The sequence below is a fragment of the Loxodonta africana genome, chromosome 12, assembly GCF_030014295.1.
Source record: "Loxodonta africana isolate mLoxAfr1 chromosome 12, mLoxAfr1.hap2, whole genome shotgun sequence".
NCBI lineage: Eukaryota > Metazoa > Chordata > Mammalia > Proboscidea > Elephantidae > Loxodonta > Loxodonta africana.
In genome coordinates this window covers 77,653,464-77,677,359 of record NC_087353.1, presented here as the reverse complement: position 1 = coordinate 77,677,359, position 23,896 = coordinate 77,653,464, and the positions used below count along the sequence as shown (strand labels likewise).

The window sequence follows — 23,896 nt, the reverse complement described above, 5'->3', positions numbered from 1 at the left end:
GGGGCTTGTGTGTTGCGGTGATGCTGGACGCTATGCCACCAGTATTCAGATACCAGCAGGGTCACCCATGGAGGACAGGTTTCAGCTGAGCTTCCAGACTAAGACAGACTAGGAAGAAAGACCTGGCAGTCTACTTCTGAAAGCATTAGCCAGTGAAAACCTTATGAATAGCAGCGGAACATTGTCTGATCTAGTGCTGGAAGATGAGCCCCCCAGGTTGGAAGGCACTCAAAAGATGACTGGGGAAGAACTGCCTCCTCAAAGTAGAGTCGACCTTAATGACGTGGATGCAGTAAAGCTTTCGGGACCTTCATTTGCTGTGGCACGACTCAAAATGAGAAGAAACAGCTACAAACATCCATTAATAACCAGAACCTGGAATGTACGAAGTATGAATCTAGGAAAATTAGAAATCGTCAGAAATGGAATGGAACGCATAAACATCGATAACCTAGGTATTAGTGAGCTGAAATGGACTGGTATTGGCCATTTTGAATCAGACAATCATATAGTTTACTATGCAGGGAATGACAACTTGAAGAGGAATGGTGTTGCATTCATTGTCAAAAAGCACATTTCAAGATCTGTCCTGAAGAACAGTGCTGTCAGTGAGAGGATAATATCCATATGCCTACAAGGAAGACCAGTTAATACAACTATTATTCAAATTTACACACCAACCACTAGGGCCAAAGATGAAGAAATAGAAGATTTTTATCAGCTGCTGCAGTCTGAAATTGATCAAACATGCAATCAAGATGCATTGATAATGACTGGTGATTGGAATGTGAAAGTTGGAAACAAAGATGAAGGATCAGTAGTTGGAAAATATGGCCTTGGTGATAGAAACAATGCCGGAGATTGAATGAGAGAATTTTGCAAGACCAATGACTTCTTCATTGCAAATACCTTCTTTCTCCAGCATAAACGGCGACTACACACATGGACCTCCCCAGATGGAACACACAGAAATCAAATTGACTACATCTGTGGAAAGAGATGATGGAAAAGCTCAATATCATCACTCAGAACAAGGCCAGGGGCTGACTGTGGAACAGACCATCAATTGCTCATATGCAAGTTCAAGTGAAACTGAAGAAAATCAGAGCAAGTCCATGAGAGCCAAAATACGACCTTGAGTATATCCCACCTGAATTTAGAGACCATCTGAAGAATAGATTTGACGCATTGAACACTAGTGACCAAAGACCAGACGAATTGTGGAATGACATCAAGGATATCATCCATGAAGAAAGCAAGAGGTCACTGAAAAGACAGGAAAGGAAGAAAAGACCAAGATGGGTGTCAGAGGACTCTGAAACTTGCTCTTGAGCATCAAGCAGCTAAAGCAAAAGGAAGAATTGATGAAGTAAAAGAACTGAACAGAAGATTTCAAAGGGCCTCTCGAGAAGACAAAGTAAAGTATTATAATGACATGTGCAAAGAGCTGAGATGGAAAACAAAAGGGAAGAACACGCTCCGTGTTTCTCAAGCTGAAAGAACTGAAGAAAAAATTCAAGCCTCGATTTGCAATAGTGAAGGATTCCATGGAGAAAATAAGCATCAAAAGAAGATGGAAGAATACACAGAGTCATTATACCAAAAAGAATTAGTCGATATTCAACCATTTCAAGAGGTGGTACATGATCAGGAACCGATGGTACCAAAGGAAGAAGTCCAATCTTCTCTGAAGGCATTGGCGAAAAACAAGGCTCCAGGAATTGATGGAATATCGAGATGTTTCAACAAACAGACGCATTGCTGGAGGTGCTCATTCGTCTATGCCAAGAAATATGGAAGACAGCTTCCTAGCCAACTGATTGAAAGAGATCCATATTTATGCTTATTCCCAAGAAAGGTGATCCAACCAAATGTGGAACTTATAGAACAATATTGTTAATATCACACGCAAGTAAAATTCTGCTGAAGAACATTCAAAAATAGCTCCAGCAGTATATCAACAGGGAACTGCCAGAAATTCAGGCCTGTTTCCGAAGAGGACGTGGAACCAGGGATATCGTTGCTGATGTCAGATGGATCCTGGCTGAAAGCAGAGAATACCAGAAGGATGTTTACCCGTGTTTTATTGATTATGCAAAGGCATTCGACTGTGTGTATCATAACAAACTATGGATAACACTGCGAAGAATGGAAATTCCAGAACACTTAATTGTGCTCATGAGGAACCTTTACATAGATCGAGGCAGTTGTTTGGATAGAACAAGGGGATACTGATTGGTTTAAAGTCAGGAAAGGTGTGTGTCAGGGTTGTGTTCTTTTCACCATACCCATTTAATCTGTATGCTGAGCAAATAATACGAGAACCTGGAGGATATGAAGAAGAACGGGGCATCAGGATTGGAGGAAGACTCATTAACAACCTGCGTTTGCAGATGACACAACCTTGCTTGCTGAAAGTGAAGAGGACTTGAAGCACTTACTAATGATGATCAAAGACTACAGCCTTCTGTATGGATTACACTTCAACATAAAGAAAACAGAAATCCTCACAACTGGACCAATGAGCAACATCATGATAAACAAAGATTGAAGTTGTCAAGGATTTCATTTTACTTGGATCCACAATCAACACCCATGGAAGCAGCAGTCAAGAGATCAAAAGACGCACTGCATTGGGCAAATCTGCTGCAAAGGATCTCTTTAAAGTGCTGAAGAGCAAAGATGTCACCCTGAAGACTAAGGTGCGCCTGACCCAAGCCATGGTATTTTCAATCACATCATATGCATGTGAAAGCTGGACAATGAATAAGGAAGACCAAAGAAGAGTCAATGCCTTTGAATTGTGGTGTTGGGGAAGAATATTGAATATACCATAGACTGCCAAAAGAACGAACAAATCTGTCTTGGAAGCAGTACACCCAGAATGCTCCTTAGAGGCAAGGATGGCGAGACTGCGTCTTACATCCTTTGGACTTGTCAGGAGGGATCAGTCCCTGGAGAAGGACATCATGCTTGGCAGAGTACAGGGTCAGCAGAAAAGAGAAAGACCCTCAACGAGGTAGATTGACACAGTGGCTGCAACAATGAGCTCAAGCATAATAACAATTGTAAGGATGGCGCAGGACGGGGCGGTGTTTCGTTCTGTTGTGCATAGGGTCACTATGAGTTGGAACCAACTCGACGGCACCTAACAACAACAGCAAGAAATATACCAGTTTGGTAATCAGATACCTTCTCAAAAATGCAAAATGTTAATGCTTTTAAACCTAGATTTCCTCAGTTACTGTATTGGAGGGGCCAGAAAACTTCTTCTGAAAAGGACCAGATACTAAATATTTTAGGCTTTGCAGGCCAGACAGTCCCTGTCACAACTATTCAGTTCTGCCACTGTGGTGTGAAAGCAACCATAAATAATATGTAAATGAGTAAGTGTGGCTGTGTTTCAACAAAACTCTAAATAATATAATTTTAAAATAATTTAATTTTCACATGTCATGAAATAATACTCTTTTCTTTTTTTCAACCATTCTCAGCTCACAGGCCATACAGACAGACTGGATTTGACCCACGGGCTTTAGCGTGCTGACTGTTGCTATGATGAATGACCTTTAAATCTCCCTGTCTCTAGTCATACTTTAGGTATAGAATCCATGACTTGATATCTGTAGCCGTTTTTAAAGTTGACTCATTTTATGGTATATACGTGCCATCACGTGTACACGGCATATGCATGGCATACATGCTGGTAATCCCCATTCAGATTTCACTAACTGCCTAGTCTCACTGTGTGAACTTGGCACTGTCTTTCGATTTTGTATGTGAGACAATAGAATAATTGAAAAAGTTCTTCTGTCATCATTACAAACACCATGGTTAAGGGAACAGATTTCCTTGTACATCTTTGTGTGAGTAAACCAAATGTAGTTTTGGTTTTCACGACTACTACATGAGGGTCAAGTCATTTAACTCTGTGACCATCAGTTGTCTCAGTTGTAAAATGGGATAAAATTTTTATCTGTGTAGGCATGTCACTGTACCAGGGACTGTGCTGAGGCCACTTCTAATATTTAAGATCTATGACTAATCCCTTTATTTCATGATAAGAAACAGAAATGGGAGAGCTATATTTATGCTGGATTTATTGAAAAAAATCCAGAAGAGAAACTTTCAAAACAGAGAAGCTCAAGAATTGGTAAATATGTGAGTAAATATGAACCAATTAATAATATACACATATATGTTATATGTTATATATATCTATAATATCACATAACACATGTTATATACTAAGTATAATAACACACATATTAACATAAATATAAGGCATATATATTTAATTTCTTTAAAAGGCTATTAACTTTTTAAAGAATAATAATAATATATTATGGTCTTTAATGACATATATAGAAGTAAACTGTGTGACAAAAATAGCACACAGTATGGGATGTGGGGAATTAGAAGTACACTATTATAAGATTCTTACATTATACAAGAAGTTGTATGATTTTATTTGAAGAAAAGACTGAGATGGTTTAAAAGATGTTTACTGAAAATTCTATAGCAACAACAAAAAATAAAGAGGTACTGATAATAAACCAATAGAGGAAGTAAAATCGAATACGAAAAGCTCTCAATTCAACGAAAACAGAAATTGATGAAAATAACAAAGAACAGATGTGACTATTATGAGACAAATAGAGGATGGCAGAATTAAACTCAACCATAATGGACCAAACTCTCCATGTTAAAACCAGATATTGTCAGACTCAATGAATATATAGCAAGATCAAAATATGTGTTATCTACAAAAAAACATTTTAAGTATAAAGAAATACTGAAAGTAAAAGTGTGGGGAAAGATATACCTTGAAAATGTTAACCATAAAAAAGGCAGTGTGGCTATATTAATATTAGAAAAAGTAGACCATAGACAATGGCAAAAAAGTCTCAGTACATTTCAAAGGATTGAAATCATACTAAATATGATTTCCTACAAAAATATTTAGAAATCCATAACAAGTTATCAAGAAAGTAACAAAAAAATTGTAAATTACACAACACACTTCTAAATAACCTATGGGAATTCTGCTTTCTGCTTAGGACATAGAAAACTGGAAAGAGCTTTGTTACCAGTTTAATCACAAAGAAACTCCATATAGATTACAAAATAAAATCTTTTCTTGAACCCATCAGAGAGCTCATAGGGCCACTAAACTAGTCTGAAATCTCAAAACCGAAAGGCGATTAGCAAGGTGTATATAAGCTTTTGAATGAGAAACTGACTTGATTTGTAAACTTCCACTTAAGGTACAATTAAAAAAAAAAAAACAGAAAGGCACCTTCAATGAGAGACAGGACACAAGTACTTATTTATCCAGAGCAGAGGCATAGGAGGAAGACAGGACTGCCATATATGGTGGCAATAAGGATTCAGGTAAAATTTTATTCAATTGCTGAAAGCCAAGTATTGGCTTACATGAGAGTATAAACACTGAGAAGCTTAATAGAAAGACTTGGAGGCAGTATGGAAGATCAGATAAAACCTACCTCGTACAGGACTCAGCAAGGAATGATCACTATTCCTAGAAAGGCATGAAGCCTCACCTGAATCTTTGTTCCTTATACAACAAAAACCTTAAGGTGCTGTGGGAAGGCCAAAAAATTTGATTGCCTCACAGCACATATGAGGATACATTATACACATGGGAAGAGAACAGAATAAAACCCTCTACCCATGGGAGAGGGTCAGGAAACCATGCAGGGCCCAGAAGCCTCACCTGAATCTTTGTTCCTTATACAACAAAAACCTTAAGGTGCTATGGGAAGGCCAAAAAATTTGATTGCCTCACAGCACATATGAGGATACATTATACACATGGGAAGAGAACAGAATAAAACCCTCTACCCATGGGAGAGGGTCAGGAAACCATGCAGGGCCCAGAACATTAGGGATCCCTTAATGCTGTACAAGGGGCAGGATAACTGAGAAAGCCCCTACCCAAATCCCAGAGACATGGGATCTGTTTAAGACTCAGGATGAACCAGGACAACAGAGAATGACACCCCCAAACCTCAGCCCCTGGCTAGATGGCATAAACTAATTAGTAATGACAGAATGTCACATGTTGAGGTAAAACAACAAGGAGAATATTTCTTAGAAGCTCACAGAAAAAGTCTAAAGCTGAATGTGGAACAGGAAAATTGAGGAAAACCCTCTGGCAATCTAGCTGACGTGTGACAAAAATAGCACAAAGTATGGGATGTGGGGAATTAAAGAGGTCATGGCTGAGAATTTTCCAAAATAATGAAAGATATCAAACCACAGATCCAAGAAGCTCAAGGAACATTAAGCAGAAAAAAAAATAAATAAATAAAATCAACATCATATTCAGGCTATAGAAATCAAAGATAAAGAAAAATCTTGAAGGCATCTAGAGAAAAAAAGACATTACATACAGAAAAATAAAGACAAGAATTACAGAAACTATGCAAGCCAAAAGAAAATGCAGTGGCATCTTGAAGAATACAGGGGAAAAAATGATAACTACCAACCTAGGTTTTTATAAAAAGCAAAAATATTTTTCAAAAATAAAGGAGACAGAGGCGGAGCCAACATGCTGCTATAAACAGAAGCATCATGCCGTCTCTCTAGAGCAAAGACCAAAAAAAATAAGTAAAATAGTTAACAATTGTCAATCCTGGAACCCTAAGCATCAAATGGAGGGATAAAGAACTCAACCAAGCACCAAATAGAGTAAGAAACTGACAGAGAACAGAGAATGAGGACAGCTACAGAGTGGAGGTCCCCTACTAGTTAACACTGCATGGATATGCTGTCTTGGCCCCCATAGTTCATAAAGAAAATATTCTGCATTCTACTTTGGTGAGTAGCATCTGGGGTCTTAAAAGCTTGCAAGAGCCATCAAAGATACATCTATTGATCCCACCCTGTCTGGAGCAAAGGGGAATGAAGAATACCAAAGGAACAAGGCAAATATTAGTCCAAAGGACTAATGGACCACATGAACCACACACGGCCTCTACCAACCTAAGCGCAGAAGAATTAGATGGTACCCAGCTACCACAACCGACTGCTCTGACAGAGATCGCAATACAGGGTCCCGGACAGAGCAAGAGGAAAACGTAGAACAAAATATAAATTCACACATATACACAAAAAGACCAGACTTACTGGTCTGACAGAGACTGGAGGAACCCCTGAGACTATGGCCCTTGGACACCATGTTAACTCAGAACTAAAGCTACTCCCAAAGTCCACCTTTCAACCAAAGATTAGACAGGCCTATAAAACAAACAGTAACACATTTAAGGAACGTACTTCTTAGTTCAATCAAGTACATGAGACCAAATGGTCAACACTTGCCCAAAAGCAGGAAGGGACAAGAAGACTGGATGAATGGACACAGGGAACCTGGACTATAAAGGGAAAGGGGGAGAATGCTGACACATTGTGGGGATTGCAACCGATGTCATGAAACAATTTGTGTACAAATTTTTGACTGAGAAACTAATATGTGCTGTAAACTTTCACATAAAGCACAATAAAATTTTACGAAAGAAAGAAAAGGAAGCAAATTTGATCATCTACCAGGCCCAAGAAGAGATATTTTTAAAGATCTGCCAAGGCCAGAGGCAGCAACATCAGATACCATAGGTTCTGATCAAGATAGAACTTTTCTGACCCTGACCTCCCAGTTCTCTACCCTGGAGAGGTCAGAAACTGTAGCCACGTGCTGGGGGTGGAGGAGAAAGGAGGAGATGTGTAAGGAACTGACATATACATGGAGCTTAGTGTCCTTAACTTTGAAGTTCAAAGTTTTTTATTATTACCCTGAACTGCACATATTCATTACTAAAACAAAACTGTTATAAATGAAATCAACCAGAGGACTTTTCATTATCTAAGCTGAGTGGCTAAGCTATGAGGACTGTCTGAGATTTTATCCATGGGTTGTGAAATATAGACCACCAAGTGCATTTAAAGGAATGGTGGAGAAAAAGAAAAAGTTCTTGTTGAGCCTTACAAGTACTCCTAGTTCAATGGACTGCATACACTCAGTTTTATCTTCTACCATGATTTGAAATGTTGACACCCACTTTTTGTTACTAGTGCTCATTAAGCATTAATTCATTAATTTATTCTACACATGTATTTGAGTTCCTACTATATGACAGGCTGTATTCTAGGTATTAAGGAAGCTGCTGTGAATAAAAGAGCAAATGCCTGCCCTCATGGAGTTTACATTGTGGTGGGGAGAGAAAAAAAATAAATAAAATGTAACATATTCCATTATAAATATAAACAATGTTTCAAAATGAAATCCTAAGGAAGTGAGTACAGGCATACCTTGGAGATACTATGGGTTCAGTTCCAGACCATGAATATCATACTGAAGCAAGTCTAACTTTTTGGTTTCCCAGTGAGTATAAGTTATGTTTACACTATGCTGTAGTCTATTAAGAGTGCAAAAGTATTATATCTAAAAAAACAATGATCAAGCCTTAATTAAAAAATACTCTGTTGCTAAAAAATGCTAACCATCATCTGAGTCTTCAGCAAGTCAATCTTTTTGCTGGTAGAGGGTCTTGCCTCAATGTTGATGGCTGTTGACTGATCAGGGTGATGGTTGCAGAAGGTTGGGGTGACTGTAACAATTTCTTATAAATAAGACAGTGATGAAGTTTGCCACATCAATTGACTCTTACTTTCAAGAAGGATTTCTCTGTAGCATGCAGTGCTGTTTGATAGCATTATATGCACAGAACTTTCAAAAACAGAGTCAGTTCTCACAAACCCTGTCACTACTTTATCAACTAAATTTATGTAATATGGTATATCCTTTGTTGTCATTTCAACAGTGTTCACAGCATCTTCACCAGTAGATTCCACCTCAGAAAACCACTTTGCTCGTCCATAAGAAGCAACTCCTCATCCATTAAAGTTTTATGAGATTGCAGCAATTCAGTCACATCTTCAGGCTCCACTTCTAGTTCTCTTGCTGTTTCCACCACATCTGCAGTTACTTCCTTCACTGAAGTCTTAAACCCCCTCAAAGTCATCCATAAGGGTTGGAATCAACTCCTTCCAAACTCCTATTAATGTTGATATTTTGAGTCCTTTCCAGAAGGTTTCCAGTTTACTTTGCCCAGATCCATCAGAGGAATCACTATCTATGGCAGTTATAGCCTTATGAAAACTATTTCTTAAATAACAAGATATGAAAGTTGAAATTACTCTTTGATCCATGGGTTGCAGAATGGCTGTTGTGTTAGCAGGCACGAAAACAACATTAATTTTGTATATCTCCATCAGAGCTCTTGGGTGACCGGGTGCATTGTTAATGAGCAGTTATATTTTGAAAGAATTTTTCTTTTTCCTGAGCAGTATCTCTCAACGGTATGTTTAAAATATTTAGTAAATCATGTTGTAAACAGATGTGCTGTCATCCAGGCTTTGTGGTTGCATTTTTAGAGCACAGGCAGAACAGATTTAGCATAACTCTGAAAGGGTCTAGTATTTCTGTAATGGTAGATGAGCACTGGCTTCAGCATAAAGTTACCATCTGTGTTAGCCCCTAACAAGAGAGTCAGCCTGTCCTTTGAAGCCAGGCTTTAACTTTTCCTCTCCAGCTCAACGGCAGTGGGTGGGTTCTCCAGTTATGAAAGCCCTAGATGGCACCTTCTTCCTGTATAAGGCTGTTTCATCTACACTGAAAGCCTGTTGTTTAGTGTGGCCACCTTCGTCCATTATCTTAGCTAGAACTTCTAGATAACCTGCTGCAGCTTCTACATCAGCACTTGCTGCTTCACCTTGCACTTTTATTGTATGAAGACAGCTTCTTTCCTTAAACCTCATGAACCAACTTCTGCTACCTTCAAACTTTTCTTCTGTAGCTTACTCACCTCTCTCAGCCTTCACAGAACTGAAGACAGTTAGGGCTTTACTCTGGATTAGGCTTTCGCTTAAGGGAATGTTGTGGCTGGTTTGATCTTCTATCCAGAGCACTAAAACTTTCTTATCAGGAGTCAGGCTGTTCTGCATTTCCTTTGCATCCACAACTTGGCTGTTTAGCACAGGAGGCCTATCTTTCGGCCTGTCTTGACTTCTGACATGCCTTCTTCACTAAGCTTAATCACCTCTAGCTTTTTATTTAAAGTGAGAGACATATGAGTCTTCCTTTCACTTGAACACTGAGAGGGTAGGGTTATTAACTGCCCTAATTTCAGTATTGTCATGTCTCAGGGAATCGGGAAGCCCAAGGAGAGGGAGAGAGATGGGGGAATAGCTGGTTGGTGGAGCAGTCAGAACACACAGAACACGCACAACATTAATCTATTAAGTTTGCCGTCTCATATGGGCGTAGTTCGTGGAATACCAAAACAATTACAATAGTAACATCAGAGATAACTGATCACATATCACCATAACAGATAAAATAATAATGAAAAAGTCTGAAATACTGTACAAATTACCAAAATGTGACACAGAGACATGAAGTGAGCACATGCTATTGGAAATATGCCGCTGATAGACTTGCTCAGCACAGGGTTGCCACAAACCTTCAATTTGTAAAAACCCAGTATCTGTGAAGCACAATAAAAGGAAGTATGCTTATATAGTAAGAACAGAGACAGTGGCACAGTATTAAACTCTTGGAACACTCTATATTCTCCCAATAGAGGAGAAGCCAGTACACAAAAGAGACTGAGAAGGATCAGCCAGTGAGGGAGAAGAACAAACAGAAGAATGTAGCATCATGGAAACAGAGAGAAGAAAGTGGTTCAAGAAATTGGGGGTGATCAATTATGTCAAATGCTACTGAATGATTGACTAAGAGGAAGATAATGAGGTGACCATTGAATGTGACAAGCAATTTCAGTAGCAGAATACCATAGTCAACATCCCTGTACGACCTTTATTAATATACTCAGTGATTACAAACTCTCAACCAGCATTACTGGGAAAGATGACTGTGTTTATGTGATAACAGTTGGAAGCCCATTCTCAACTCTCCCAAAAGCCACTCCAAATTTTTTCAGCTTTTATACTTGGCAAATTATTGTGCTTTTTAGCTTAAATAAATATTAGTGTTCATATCTAAAACTAATATCACCTGTAAGTACTGTGCTCCCTTAAAAAATCACCTATATGAGACTAAACGGCCAACAATTACTTCAAAACAAAGATGAGAATGTAAGGGGGCAGGAAAACTCTATTAATGGAAACAGAACATCAACAATGAGAATGTTTACACACATGAAGAATGTAACCAATGTCACTGAAAAACTTGTGTAGAAATTACTGAATGTGAACCTAAACTGCTGTGTAAGCCTTTACCGAAAACAAAATAAAATATTACTTTAAAAAAAAAAGGCTTGCAAGTAGCCATTCAAGACACAACACTTGGTCTCTATTTGCCTGGAGCAACAGAGGAAGGAGAGTCAGGAATAGGGGAAAGAAATGGAATATGTGGCTAATTGCCTCCAGGAACAAACGCCTCCTTTGCCATGAGTCCAGAAGAACTTGATTGTGCCCAGCTATCACTACTGAATGTTTCAATCAAAGATTCTATAAAAGAATCTTGATCAAAACGGAGAAAATGCAGAACATAATTTCAAATTCTCATGGAACCCAGACATTCTGGAGCCAGAGGGTAAATGAACTCCCAAAACTATTGCCCTAAGATAATCTTTAAACTTAAACCAAAAACATCCCTGAAGTTTCCTTTAAACCAAACAATAGTTTATCTTAACTAGTAAAGAATGTCACCCTTGAGCGCTGTGCTTTTAAGATCTATCTGGGATCAGATTGACAACAGCAACTCAAAAGTTTAGATAGGAACCTTAGGGGGCAGTGAGTTTATGATAATAGGGAGGTACAACTCAGAGAAGGAAATTGAGAATGATTGCACAATACAAAGAATATAATCAATGCCAGTGAATTGTACACGTAGAAGCTTGAATTGGTGTATGTTTTTGCTGTATACTCAACAACAAAAAAAATAAACTATGAAAAAAAAGAGTAGAACAGATTAAAAAAGCTTGGTGTATTCACACAATGGAATACTAATCATGAATAAAAAATGCATTCATGATTGATACATGCAAGAGTATAGATGAATCTTTAAAACACTGTGCTGAAAACCTCAACAACAAAAAGACAAATAACCCAATTAAAAAATGGGCAAAGGATATGAACAGGCACTTCACCAAAGAAGATATTCAGCAGCTAACAGGTACATGAGGAAATGCTCATGATCATTAGCCATCAGAGAGATGCAAATCAAAACTACAGTGAGATACCATCTCACCCCAACAAGGCTAGCATTAATCCAAAATACAAAATAATAAATGTTGGAGAGGTTGCGGAGAGACTGGAACACTTACATACTGCTGGTGGGAATGAAAATGGTACAACCACTTTGGAAATCGATTTGGCACTTCCTTAAAAAGCTAGAAGTAGAAGTAACATACAATCCAGCAATCCCACACCTTGGAATATATCCTAGAGAAATAAGAGCCCTCACATGGATAGATATCTGCACACCCATGTTCACTGCAGCACTGTTCATGATAGCAAAAAGATGGAAAAAACCTAGGTGCCCATCAACAGATAAGTGGATAAACAAATTATGGTATATTCACACAATGGAACATTACCCAACAATAAAGAACAATGGTGAATCCGAGAAATGTCTCATAACGTGGATGAATCTGGAAGGCATTATGCTGAGTGAAATTAATGAATCGCAAAAGGACAAATATTTTATCAGACCACCATTACAGGCACTCAAAAAAAAAGGTTTGAACACAGAAGAAAACATTCTTTGATGGTGAGTGGCATCTGGGGTCTCAAAAGCTAGTAAGCGGCCATCTAAGATGCATCAGTTGGTCCCAAGCCATCTGGAACAAAGGAGATCGAAGAATACCAAAGACACAAGGAAAATATGAGCCCAAGAGACAGAAATGGCCATATAAACCAGAGACTACATCAGCCTGAGACCAGAAGAATTAGATAGTGCCCAGCTACCACCAATGACTGCCCTGAAGGGAACACAACAGAGAGTCCCTGATGCAGTAGGAGAAAAGCGGGGTGCAGAACTCAAATTCATGTAAAAAGACCAGACTTACTGGTTTGACTAAGACTGGAGGGGCTCTGGAAGACATGGCCCCCAGACTCTCTGTTAGCCCAAAACTAAAACCATTCCCAAAGCCAACTCTTGAGACAAAGATTAGACTGGACTATAAGACATAAAATAATACTCATGAGGAGTGTGCTTCTTAGCTCAAGCAGATAAAAAAAAAAAAAAATTTTTTTTTTTTTTTTTAGATACATGAGACTAAATGGGCAGCTCCTGTCCAGAGGTGAGATAAGAAGGCAGAAAGGGACAGGAACTGGTTGAATGGACATGGGAAATCTGGGGTGGAAAGGAGTGTGCTGTCACTTTATAGAAAAAGCAACTAGGGTCATATAACAACGTGTGTATAAATTTTTGAAGAAACTGACTGGAACTGAAAACTTTCACTTAAAGCACAACTAAAAAAAAAGGGAGAAAAAAACATTGTGCTGAGGGAAACAAACCAGAAAAAAATACTGCATATAATTCACTCATATGACATGCAAGAACAGACAAAACTAGCCTATTGTAAAACATCAGAAAGTGGTTGCCTCCATGAGTGGAGGAGACTACCTGGAATCATGAAAATATTTTGTATCTTATTTTGCTTGGAGTCAAATGAATATTTACGATGATAAAAACTCATGAATTGAGCATGTAAGATAGATTAATTGTACTGTATGTAAACTATGCTTTAATTTGAAAAAATTCTTCCTTGATAAGAACATATATTCTAAAGAGCAGATACCAGTAACAAACAGGGTGAATCAGTAATGTATTAGATAGTGCTAGTACTTAACAGAAAAAAGACCATGGAAAGAAATACGAAATATTGGGGATGAGGCATTGAAATTTTATTTAGAGGGCCAAAGAAGACTTGTGCGTAGGTAGTTTTGAATAACAACCTACAAGAGGTAAGGAAGCTATTAAGACATATTTGGTATTTTCCAAGTTTAGAAAAATTCTTCTCCAGATTGGAAGAAAAGATTTTTTATATAGAGAGGTGATTTAATACTGGTTTGACAAACAAGAAACAAGGAACTAGTTTTGTACATTGCCCCTACAGTCCATCAATTTACCTATCTGTCTGTCTATCCAGTGTTTCCATGTTTGTCTATCTGTCTGCCTATCTCCCTGCCTGCCTGCCTGCCTGCCTATCTATCTACCTACCTATCTATCTATCTATCCATCCATCCATCAAATTTCACTGGAGGGACAACTGCATTCAAGCAAATTACAATTTCTGTACAAGCCAAATGGGAGAAATAAATGTAACATTGGATAATACCATAAGCATAGCAGTTGGAAATAGCTTTGAATAGTTAAAATAGTTGTTCCCTAATTACTAGGACAGAGGAAGCCACAGAAGTTTTGTGCAGAGAGACAAGGAATAAAAATCATGTTAACCTAGTGCCATCGAGTCGGAAGGATATTATGAGAGACTACATCATCCTGAGACCAGAAGAACTAGATGGTGCCTGGCTACAATCAATGACTGCCCTGACGGGGACCACAACAGAGAACCCCTAAGGGAGCAGGAGAGCAGTGGGATGCAGACCCCAAATTCTCATAAAAAGACCAGACTTAATAGTCTGACTGAGACTAGAAGGACCCTGGTGGTCATGGCCCCCAGACCTTCTGTTGGCCCAGGACAGGAACCATTCCCAAAGCCAGCTCTTCAGACATGGATTGGACTGGACAATAGGTTGGAGAGGGATGCTGGTGAGGAGTGAGCTTCTTGGATCAGGTGGACACTTGAGACTATGTTGGCATCTCCTGCCTGGAGGGGAGATGAGAAGGTAGGGGGGTTAGAAGCTGGTGAAATAGACGCAAAAAGAGAGAGTGGAGGGAGAGAGCGGAGTGTCTCATTAGGGAGAGAGTAATTGGGAGTATGTAGCAAGGTGTATATAAGTTTTTGTGTGAGAGACTGACTTGATTTGTAAACTTTCACTTAAAGTACAATAAAAATTATAAAAAAAAAAAGAAGGATGTTATTAAGGCATCAGTATTTTTTTCATCTTACAAATGATAAAAGAGAGAGAGACCATATATTTGTTTCAGGAAGATTGAAGAACCACAGCACTGCAGGGTCCCGCTGACCATGATGGCAATGCGGTCACCCAGGGCGTCAGCTTCATCCATATAGTGGGTAGTCAGTAAGATGGTACGATCCTGTTTATACTGCTGAAGGAGATCCCAGGTGACCCTCCTTGAGACTGTGTCCATGCCAGACGTCGGCTCATCAAGTATCACCACCTGAAGACCAGAAGAACAGTTCCATGATCACTGTTAATAAATGCTATGCCACTTAGTGTTTTACCAGTTATTAGGCTTACTATAGTTTTGGTTTTTTCAGTCACTTGTCCAACTAAGTAAGCTAAGATAATAAGTTTAGACTAAAACTGAATTAGGAATGCTGGAATAATGCCAACCCTGTGACCAGATTATACCAACTGGACTGAAAAGGTGAATCCTATCTGATTGTCACTTGGCAGGTTCCTTTTAGAGTGTTAGATCCATAACAGCTCTAAGGTTTGTATCAGCTGAATTTGTTTTTAACCAGCTGCAGCAGGGATCCATTTTAAGTTCGTGCTCTCTGTCTCTTTTTTTCGTTTTGTTTTTTACCTTCGAGCCCCCTATAAGTGCTATAATGATGGAGAGTTTGCGCTTCGTTCCTCCACTCAGTGACTGTGAAAATGCATCACGCTTTTCTAGTAGATTAAAAGCAGACAGCATATGGTCAATTTCCATAGGACGTAGCCTTCCAGGTATTCCTTTTACCTAGAAAGAGGAGCCACGGTTTACGCAGTGCTTGTAACTTTATCCTCAGAAACATTTTAAACCAGCCCTCTTCTTACATTATTGATATAGTATCTTTTTCCCCTTGTCTCCCTTTATGACTAAAGGAGAATTCCTTAAAACTAAATTTTGAATTTTGCAAAAATAAGGATATTGATAATTGGTAATCTACCCGAAGAACTTGAACATAGTTGGAAAAAGGAACGTATCTTTGGCTTACCACACAATAGAAATAAAGGTGTTCTGATACTGTCAAGTAATTAAACAACAGGTCCTGCTGGGGACACAAGCCCAAGCTTTTCCTGATCTGGACCATATCCTTTGAGGTGTCATATCCATTAATAAAGGCCTGCCCACTGGTAGGAGGATAGAGACCTAGAATTAAGCAGAAGACATAGAAAAGGTTAGCTTACATGACAATATGCCAGTCATCAACAGCTCCACTTTGTATTCTATTTATGAATTATGCATAAAAATTAGCAATATTTCACACAGAAGAAATTTTTGGAAAATATCAATGGTTACCTCTTAAGTGAAAAGATTAGAAAAAAATTTTTCGTATTCTTCTGTTTGTTTAAACTTTATGTTCTAATTATTCATGATTATGAATGAGTATAAATAACTTGGGTAATAAAAACACTAAACAGTTTTCTACATTAGAACATTCCAACATTGCCATCAACCATTTAACATTTATGAACTATAAGCTGGGCACTGTGCTAGACTTCGGTAGACAATTAAAACTTGAAAATGCAGACAATTAAAAAAATGTTATTTCTGAAGAATTTAGATTCAAGTTGAGGTAGATAACACATATTCAACAAAATAATTTAAAAATACTTGTATAACATTTATTCATAGTTATAGGAATTAGTCAAGTTTAGTGGGTAATATCAAACTACAACTTGAGTATATCCCATCTGAATTTAGAGACCATCTCAAGAATAGATCTGATGCATTGAACACTAATGACTGAAGGCCAGAAGACTTGTGGGATGCCATCAAGGACATCATACATGAAGAAAACAAAAGGTCATACATGAAGAAAACAAAAGGTCTTTCATACATGAAAGAAAAGACCAAAGTGGATGCCAGAAAAGACTCTGAAACTTGCTCTTGAACGTATAGTAGCTAAAGCAAAAGGAAGAAATGATAACGTAAAAGAACTGAACAAATGATTTCAAAGGGTGGCTCGAAAAGACAGAGTAAAGCATTATGATGAAATGTGCAAAGACCTGGAGCTAGAAAACCAAAAGGAAAGAACATGTTCAGCATTTCTCAAGCTGAAAAAACTGAAGAAAAAATTCATGCCCTGAGCTGCAATATTGAAGGATTCTACGGGAAAAAAACTGAACAACACGGGAAGCACCAAAAGAAGATGGAAGAAATATACAGTCACTGTACCAAAAAGAATCGGTCGCCATTCTACCATTCCAGGAGGTAGCATATGATCAAGTACTGATGGTACAGAGGGAGAAGTCCAAGCTTCACTGAAGGCACTGGTGAAAAACAAGGCTGAAGATATTGATGGAATACTAATTGAGATGTTTCAACCAAGAGATGCAATGCTGGAAGTGCTCACTCATCTAAGCCAAGAAATTTGGAAGACAACTACCTGGCTAACCAACTGGAAGCAATCCATTTATGTGCCTATTCCAGAGAAAAGTGATCCGATGGAATGTGGAAATTATCAAACAATATTACTAATATCACATGCAAGTAAAATTATGATGAAGATAATTCAAAAACAGTTGTAGTGTGCATCAACAGGGAACTGCCAGAAATTCAGGCTGGATTCAGAAGAGGATGTGGACCAAGGGGATATCATTGCTGATGTCAGACAGATCTTGGATTAAAGCATAGAATACCAGAAAGATCTGAGTTTTATTGACTATATAGAGGCACTTGACTATATGAATCATAACAAATTATGGATAACATTGCAAAAAACGAGAATTCCAGAACACTTAATTGTGCTCATGCAGATCCTGTAGATAGTCCAAGAGGCAGTTGTTCAAACAGAACGAGGGGATACTGCATGGTTTAAAATCAAGAAAGGTGTGTGTCAGGGTTGTATCCTTTCACCAAACTTATTAAATCTGTATGTTCAGCAAATAATCTGAGATGCTAGACTATATGAAAAAGAACTGGGCATCAGGACTGGAGGAAGACTTATTAACAACCTGCGTTATGCAGATGACACAACCTTGCTTGCTGAAAGTGAGGAAGACTTGAAGCACTTAACTGATGAAGATCAAAGACTACGGCCTTCAGTATGGATCACATCTCAACAGAAAGAAAACAAAAATCCTCACAACTGGACCAATGAGCAACATCATGATAAGTGGAGAAAAGACTGAAGTTGTCAAAGGTTTCATTTTACTTGGACCCACAATCAACACCCATGGAAACAGCAGTCAAGAAATCAAACGACATATTGCACTGGGCAATTCTGCTGCAAAGGACCTCTTTAAAGTTTTAAGAAAACAAAGATGGCACTTTGAGGACTAAGGTGCACCTGACCCAAGCCGTGGTATTTTTAATCACTTCATATGCATGAAAATTCTGGACAATGAATGAGAAAGACTAAAGAAGAATTGATGCTTTTGAATTATGGCATTGGCAAAGAATACTGAATACACCACGGACTGCCAAAGAACAAACGAATCTGTCTTGGAAGAAGTACATCCAGAATGCTCCTTAGAAATAAGGATGGCAAGATTTTGTCCCACGTTTTCTGGACATGTTATCAGGAGTGACCAATTCCTGAAGAAGGGCATCATGCTTGTTAAAGTAGAGGTCAGTGAAAAGAGGAAGACCTTCAACGAGATGGACTGACACAGTGGCTGCAAAAAATTGGCTCAAACATAGCAATGATTGCAACGATGGTATAGGACTAGGCAGTGTTTTGTTCTGTTGTGCATAGGGTCACTATGAGTTGGAATCGACTCAGTGGCACCTATCAATAACAATAACAACACCACTTTAAAACTTATAACTCATTAATTCTACTTTAAAAACACTCTCCAAAGAGGAGAAGTATGTTCAAAGATGCCCATTACAATTTACCCATTGTCCTTCAGTTCCATCCATTTTGACATCTGCTTGAGAGGTTTCATTTTTTAACAACATAGTCACATTTTTTTGTTGTTGTTAGCTGTTATCAAGTTGGCTCTGACTCATAGTGACCTTGTGTATAATAGAATGAAATATTGCCCAATGTCGTGCCATCCTCACAATCATAGCTATGTTAGAGAGCCCACTGTTGAAGGCACTGTGTCAATTCATCTCATTGATGGTCTCCCTCTTTTTAGCTGACCCTCTACTTTACCAAGCATGATGTCGTTCTAGAGTGATTGGTCCTTCCTGATGACATGTCCAAAGTAAGTGAGATGAAGTCTCACCATTCTCACTTCTGAGGAGCATCCTGACTGATTTATCTAAGACTGCTTTGCTTGTTTTTTTCTGGCAGCCACGGTACATTCAACATTCTTTGTCAGCAGCACAATTCAAATGTGTCAATTCTTCAGTATTCCTTTTTCATTGTCCAGCTTTTGCGTGCATATGAGTTGATTAAAAATAGCATGGCTTGGGTCAGATGCACCTAAGTCATCAAAGTGACATCTTTGCTTTTTAACATTTTAAGGAGGTCTTTTGCAGGATCACAATAGAGGGTCCCAGACAGAGCTGGAGGAAAATGTAGAAAATATTCTAACTCAAAAAGAGAGACCAGACTTGCTGGCCTGACAGAGACTGGAGAAACCCTGAGACTATGGCCCCCAGACACCCTTTCAGCTCCCAAAGTTCACCCTTCAGCAAAAGATTAGACAGACCCATAAAACAGAACGAGACTAAATGGGCATATCAGCCCAGGGGCAGGGATTGGAAGGCATGAGAGAACAGGAAAGCTGGTAATAGGGAACCCAAGGTTGAGAAGGGAGAGTGTTGACACGTCATGGGGTTGTTAACCAAAGTCATAAAACAGTATGTGTACTGTTTAATGAGAAACTAGTTTCTCACCCCATTATTAACTATACTTTTTGCTATTTCAATCCATTTAAATTTATTAAGGCTTGTTTTATGGCTTACCATATGGTTGATAATCAAGAATGCTCCATGTGAAGTTGACAGGAATATGCAGTCTGTTGTTGTTTCATGAAGTGTTCTACAGATGTCTGTTAAGTCTAGTTTGTGGGTAGTGTTGTTAAAGTCTTCTGTTTACTTGTTGATCTTCTGCCTAGTTGTTTTATCTACTAATGAAAGTGGTGTATTTAAGTTTCCAATTATTATTGCTAAGTTGAATGTTTCTCCCTTCCTTTCTCTCAGTGTTTGCTTCATGTATTTTCGGGCTTTGTTGATAGATACATATATGTTAATAACTGTTAAAACTTCTTGATGGATTCGCCATTTTATCATGATAAAATATCCCTCTTTAGCTCTAGTAACTTTTTTTTTTCAAAGTATATTTTGTCTGGTGTTAGTATAGCATTTCTTATAGTTGCTGTTTGCATGATGTATCTTTTCCCATTCTTTTATTTTCACCGTATGTATATCTTTGAATCTAAAGTGTGTCTCCAGTAGACAGACAGAGTTAGATCTTATTATTTTTACCTAATCTGAAAATTTCTGACTTTTGATTGGAATGTTTAATCCATTCACATTTAATATTATTATTATTATGGTTGGATTTATGTCTGCCATTTATTTTTGTATTCTATGTTTCATGTCTTTTTTATTTCCCACTTGCCCCTTTATTGCTTTCTCTCATTTTAAGTTATATTTTCTAACTTATATTTTCATTTTATTTAATTATTTTTTCACTATATATTTTTGAGTTATTTTCTTAGCGGTTGTCCTAGGGCATACTATATACAACTTAGCAGAGTATACTTCAGATTTATAATAATTTAATTCCAGAGAGCTATAGAATCATTACTCGCATACAGCCCCACTCTTCTTCCTACTTTTCCTGCTATTATTGTTATACATATTACACATATATCACCGATCCAACAATACATAGTTATAATTATTACTATATAATTTTTGTCTATTAAAGAAGCTGAGAAAGAAAGTAGGGCAGGTACATATTTACAGAGTTTTTATATTTACACTTCTGATTCTCTTCACTTGTTCATGTTACCATCTAGTGTCAGTTGCTTACTTCAATACAATTTTGCTCCTACTCATCTTTATGTTGTTATTGTCAAATATATCAGTTTTCTATATACTGTAGGCCCAAAAATACAAGTATGTACATACATTTTACATAATTGCTTTTAAATCATCTAAGAGAAGAAAAAAGAGGTATGCGTTTATATTGCCTTTTATAATTACCTTTACTAGTGCTGTTTTTTTTAATGTGGATTCAAATTCTTATCTGGGTTTACTTGCTTTGAGCACGAAGAACTTCCTTTAGTATTTCTTGTAAGGCAGGTCTGCTATCAACAAATTCTATCAGTTATTATTTATGTGGAAACACCCTTATTTCAATTTCATTTTTTAAAGTTTTACTGGATATAAGTTTCTTGGTTGACAGTTATTTTTCTTTCAGTACTTTGAACATGTCATTCCATTGCCTCTGGCCTCCATTGTTTCTGATGAGAAGTCAGCTGTTGATACTACTGGGATTCCCTTTTATGTGATAAGTCACTTTTCTCTTGATGCTTTCAAGATTTTTTCTTTGTATTTGTCTTTCAGAATTTTTACTATGATGTGTCTGGGGGTGGAAACCCTGGTGGCATAGTGGTTAAGTGCTACAGCTGCTAAGCAAAAGGTCAGCAGTTCAAATCTGCCAGGCGCTCCTTGGAAACTCTACGGGACAGTTCTGCTCTGTCCTGTAAGGTCACTATGAGTCGGAATTGACTCGACGGCAGTGGGTTTGGTTTTTGATTTGGTGTCTGGGGGTAGATCTCTTTACAAGTATTCTATTTCGAGTCTGTTAATGCAGCAAATTTGGGAAGTTTCCAACCATTTTTTGTTAGAATGTTCTTTTTGCTCCTTTCTCTTTGTCCTCTCTTTCTAGAACTAATGTTGTACATATATTGATGCACTTAAAGATATCCCACATTTCTCTGGGGCGCTGTTCATTTTTCTTCACTCTCTTTTCTCTCTGTTGTTTGGATTGAATAATCTCAATCTATCTTCAAATTTAGTAATTTTTTCTTCTTTAAGTTCACATCTATTGTTAATACTTTTTAATAAACTTTTCATATTGGTTATTGTCCTTTTCAACTCTAACATTCCCAGATGGTTCTTTTTGTAATTTCTATCTCTTTATTGATCTTTTAAATGTGATGTGACATTGTCTTCATACCTTTCTTTACTTCTTTAATTAGGTCATTGGACATATTAATAATGACTACTTTAAATGTCCTTAAGTCTCTTTATCTGGTCCCTCTCACAGGAAGTTTCTGTTGCCTGCTTTTGTCCCCGTGTATGGGCCACATTTTCCTGTTTCTTTTCATTTTTCATAATTTTTGTTACAAACTAGTTATTTTAGGATGTATGTTAGCAATTCTTTATAGCAACTCTGAATACTGATTGCTCTTCCTCCTCTCCAGCTGTTCCTTTCATTATCATTTGCTTGTTTATTTGTTACTTGGCAAGACTATTTTAGTGAAGTATATTTCTGCTGTAATTTAATTTAATTTCTGGTTGATTGTTTTAAATTCTATATGCTTACTGATTTTCTGTCTAGTAGTTCTATCAATTGCTGCAAGAATGGTGCTGAATTCTACAACTATAATTGTGGATTTGTATATTTCCTTTTTTCAAATCTATCAGCTTTTGCTTTAGGTATTTTGATACTCTGTTGTTTAGTGCATATACACTTAGAATTGCTATGTCTGCTTGGTGGACTGACCTTTTTTGTCATTATGTAATATCCTCTTTTTTTAATTCCAAAATAAATGCTCTTTTAAAAATTTTACATTATAAAAATTGTCTGAAAGTTATAAAGAAAGTGGATGAGTAAACAACTTTGTGTATTACTGAAATCAAGGGGTAGAAAAAAGTCTCATAGATTTGTTCACAGTTTCTATATAAGGATCCCCACAGTTCACCCTCTGAACAGAGCTGAACACATACCTGAGAGAATGGATAGAGTGGTGGACTTTCCTGCTCCATTCTGTCCTAGAAGAACAGTTATCTGTCCCTCATATAAATTCAGAGACAAGTCTTTTACAGCTATTTTGGTAGTCTTCTGCACTCGGAATGTCTGTGGGGGAAAAAACCCACAAATACTAACTTTATATCTATCACTCTCCATTGTAAAGAACAAGCACACATATCAATTATCTGTAGAAGAAACAGCACCATTATCATCAATCTCATGAGAAAAAAATCAAAGTGTAAGGGGGATGAAACTGTGAAAAGTAAATAATATTTGAAGGCATAATATGAGTTTTTGGATTTCAACATAGGTATATAAACATCTGAGCAATCTTATCTACTCCTGCTTTGTTTCAATTATTATCTTGAAGGTGATACTGCCACAAACTCTTCAATGTCTTTCCTCTAATTTAGAGAACTGTCAACTGAAAACCTACACAAACACGTTTTATAGGCATCTCAAATTCCTTATGTCTAGACTAGCAGTGCTTCTGGTTAAGATATAAAAAATTGGAAAGAACATCACTCCCACTGCAACAACAAGAAGAAACTGAATTACCAGTACAATTTTAACTTTCCTCAAACTCATCATAGAGGTGAGATTTCAAGGCAATCGAGTATCCTGAACTTTAAGGAAAAATAAATGCCTAAAGGAGAGATTGTACATAAACATTTGCATACCTGGAGCAGAAACTGGATACTGTACAAATTGGTAAGATGATTTTAACTGAGTTTTAAATAAAAAAATGAGGTTAAAACAGTTTAAGAAACACAATACTTATATGGAAGAGTTAGGATTCAAACCCATGTCATTCATACTTAAAGCATATATTACTTCCAGCACAACCCACTGGTGGTGAATAAAAGGCAGACATCCTGTGTAAT

At 37.6% G+C, this 23,896-nt stretch overlaps 1 protein-coding gene across 1 annotated transcript in view; it reads right to left on the bottom strand.

Moving 5' to 3' along the window:
- LOC100671125 (phospholipid-transporting ATPase ABCA3-like) overlaps positions 1-23,896 on the bottom strand; it is a 230,993-nt gene that overhangs the window by 89,615 nt on the left and 117,482 nt on the right. Inside the window, exons 14-17 of the mRNA XM_010598551.2 lie at positions 22,988-23,117; positions 16,119-16,273; positions 15,725-15,880; positions 15,145-15,355 (exon numbers count right to left, since the gene is read on the bottom strand). Of these exons, the coding sequence (XP_010596853.2) occupies positions 15,145-15,355; positions 15,725-15,880; positions 16,119-16,273; positions 22,988-23,117 (652 nt within the window). The remainder of the gene's footprint in view (positions 1-15,144; positions 15,356-15,724; positions 15,881-16,118; positions 16,274-22,987; positions 23,118-23,896) is intronic.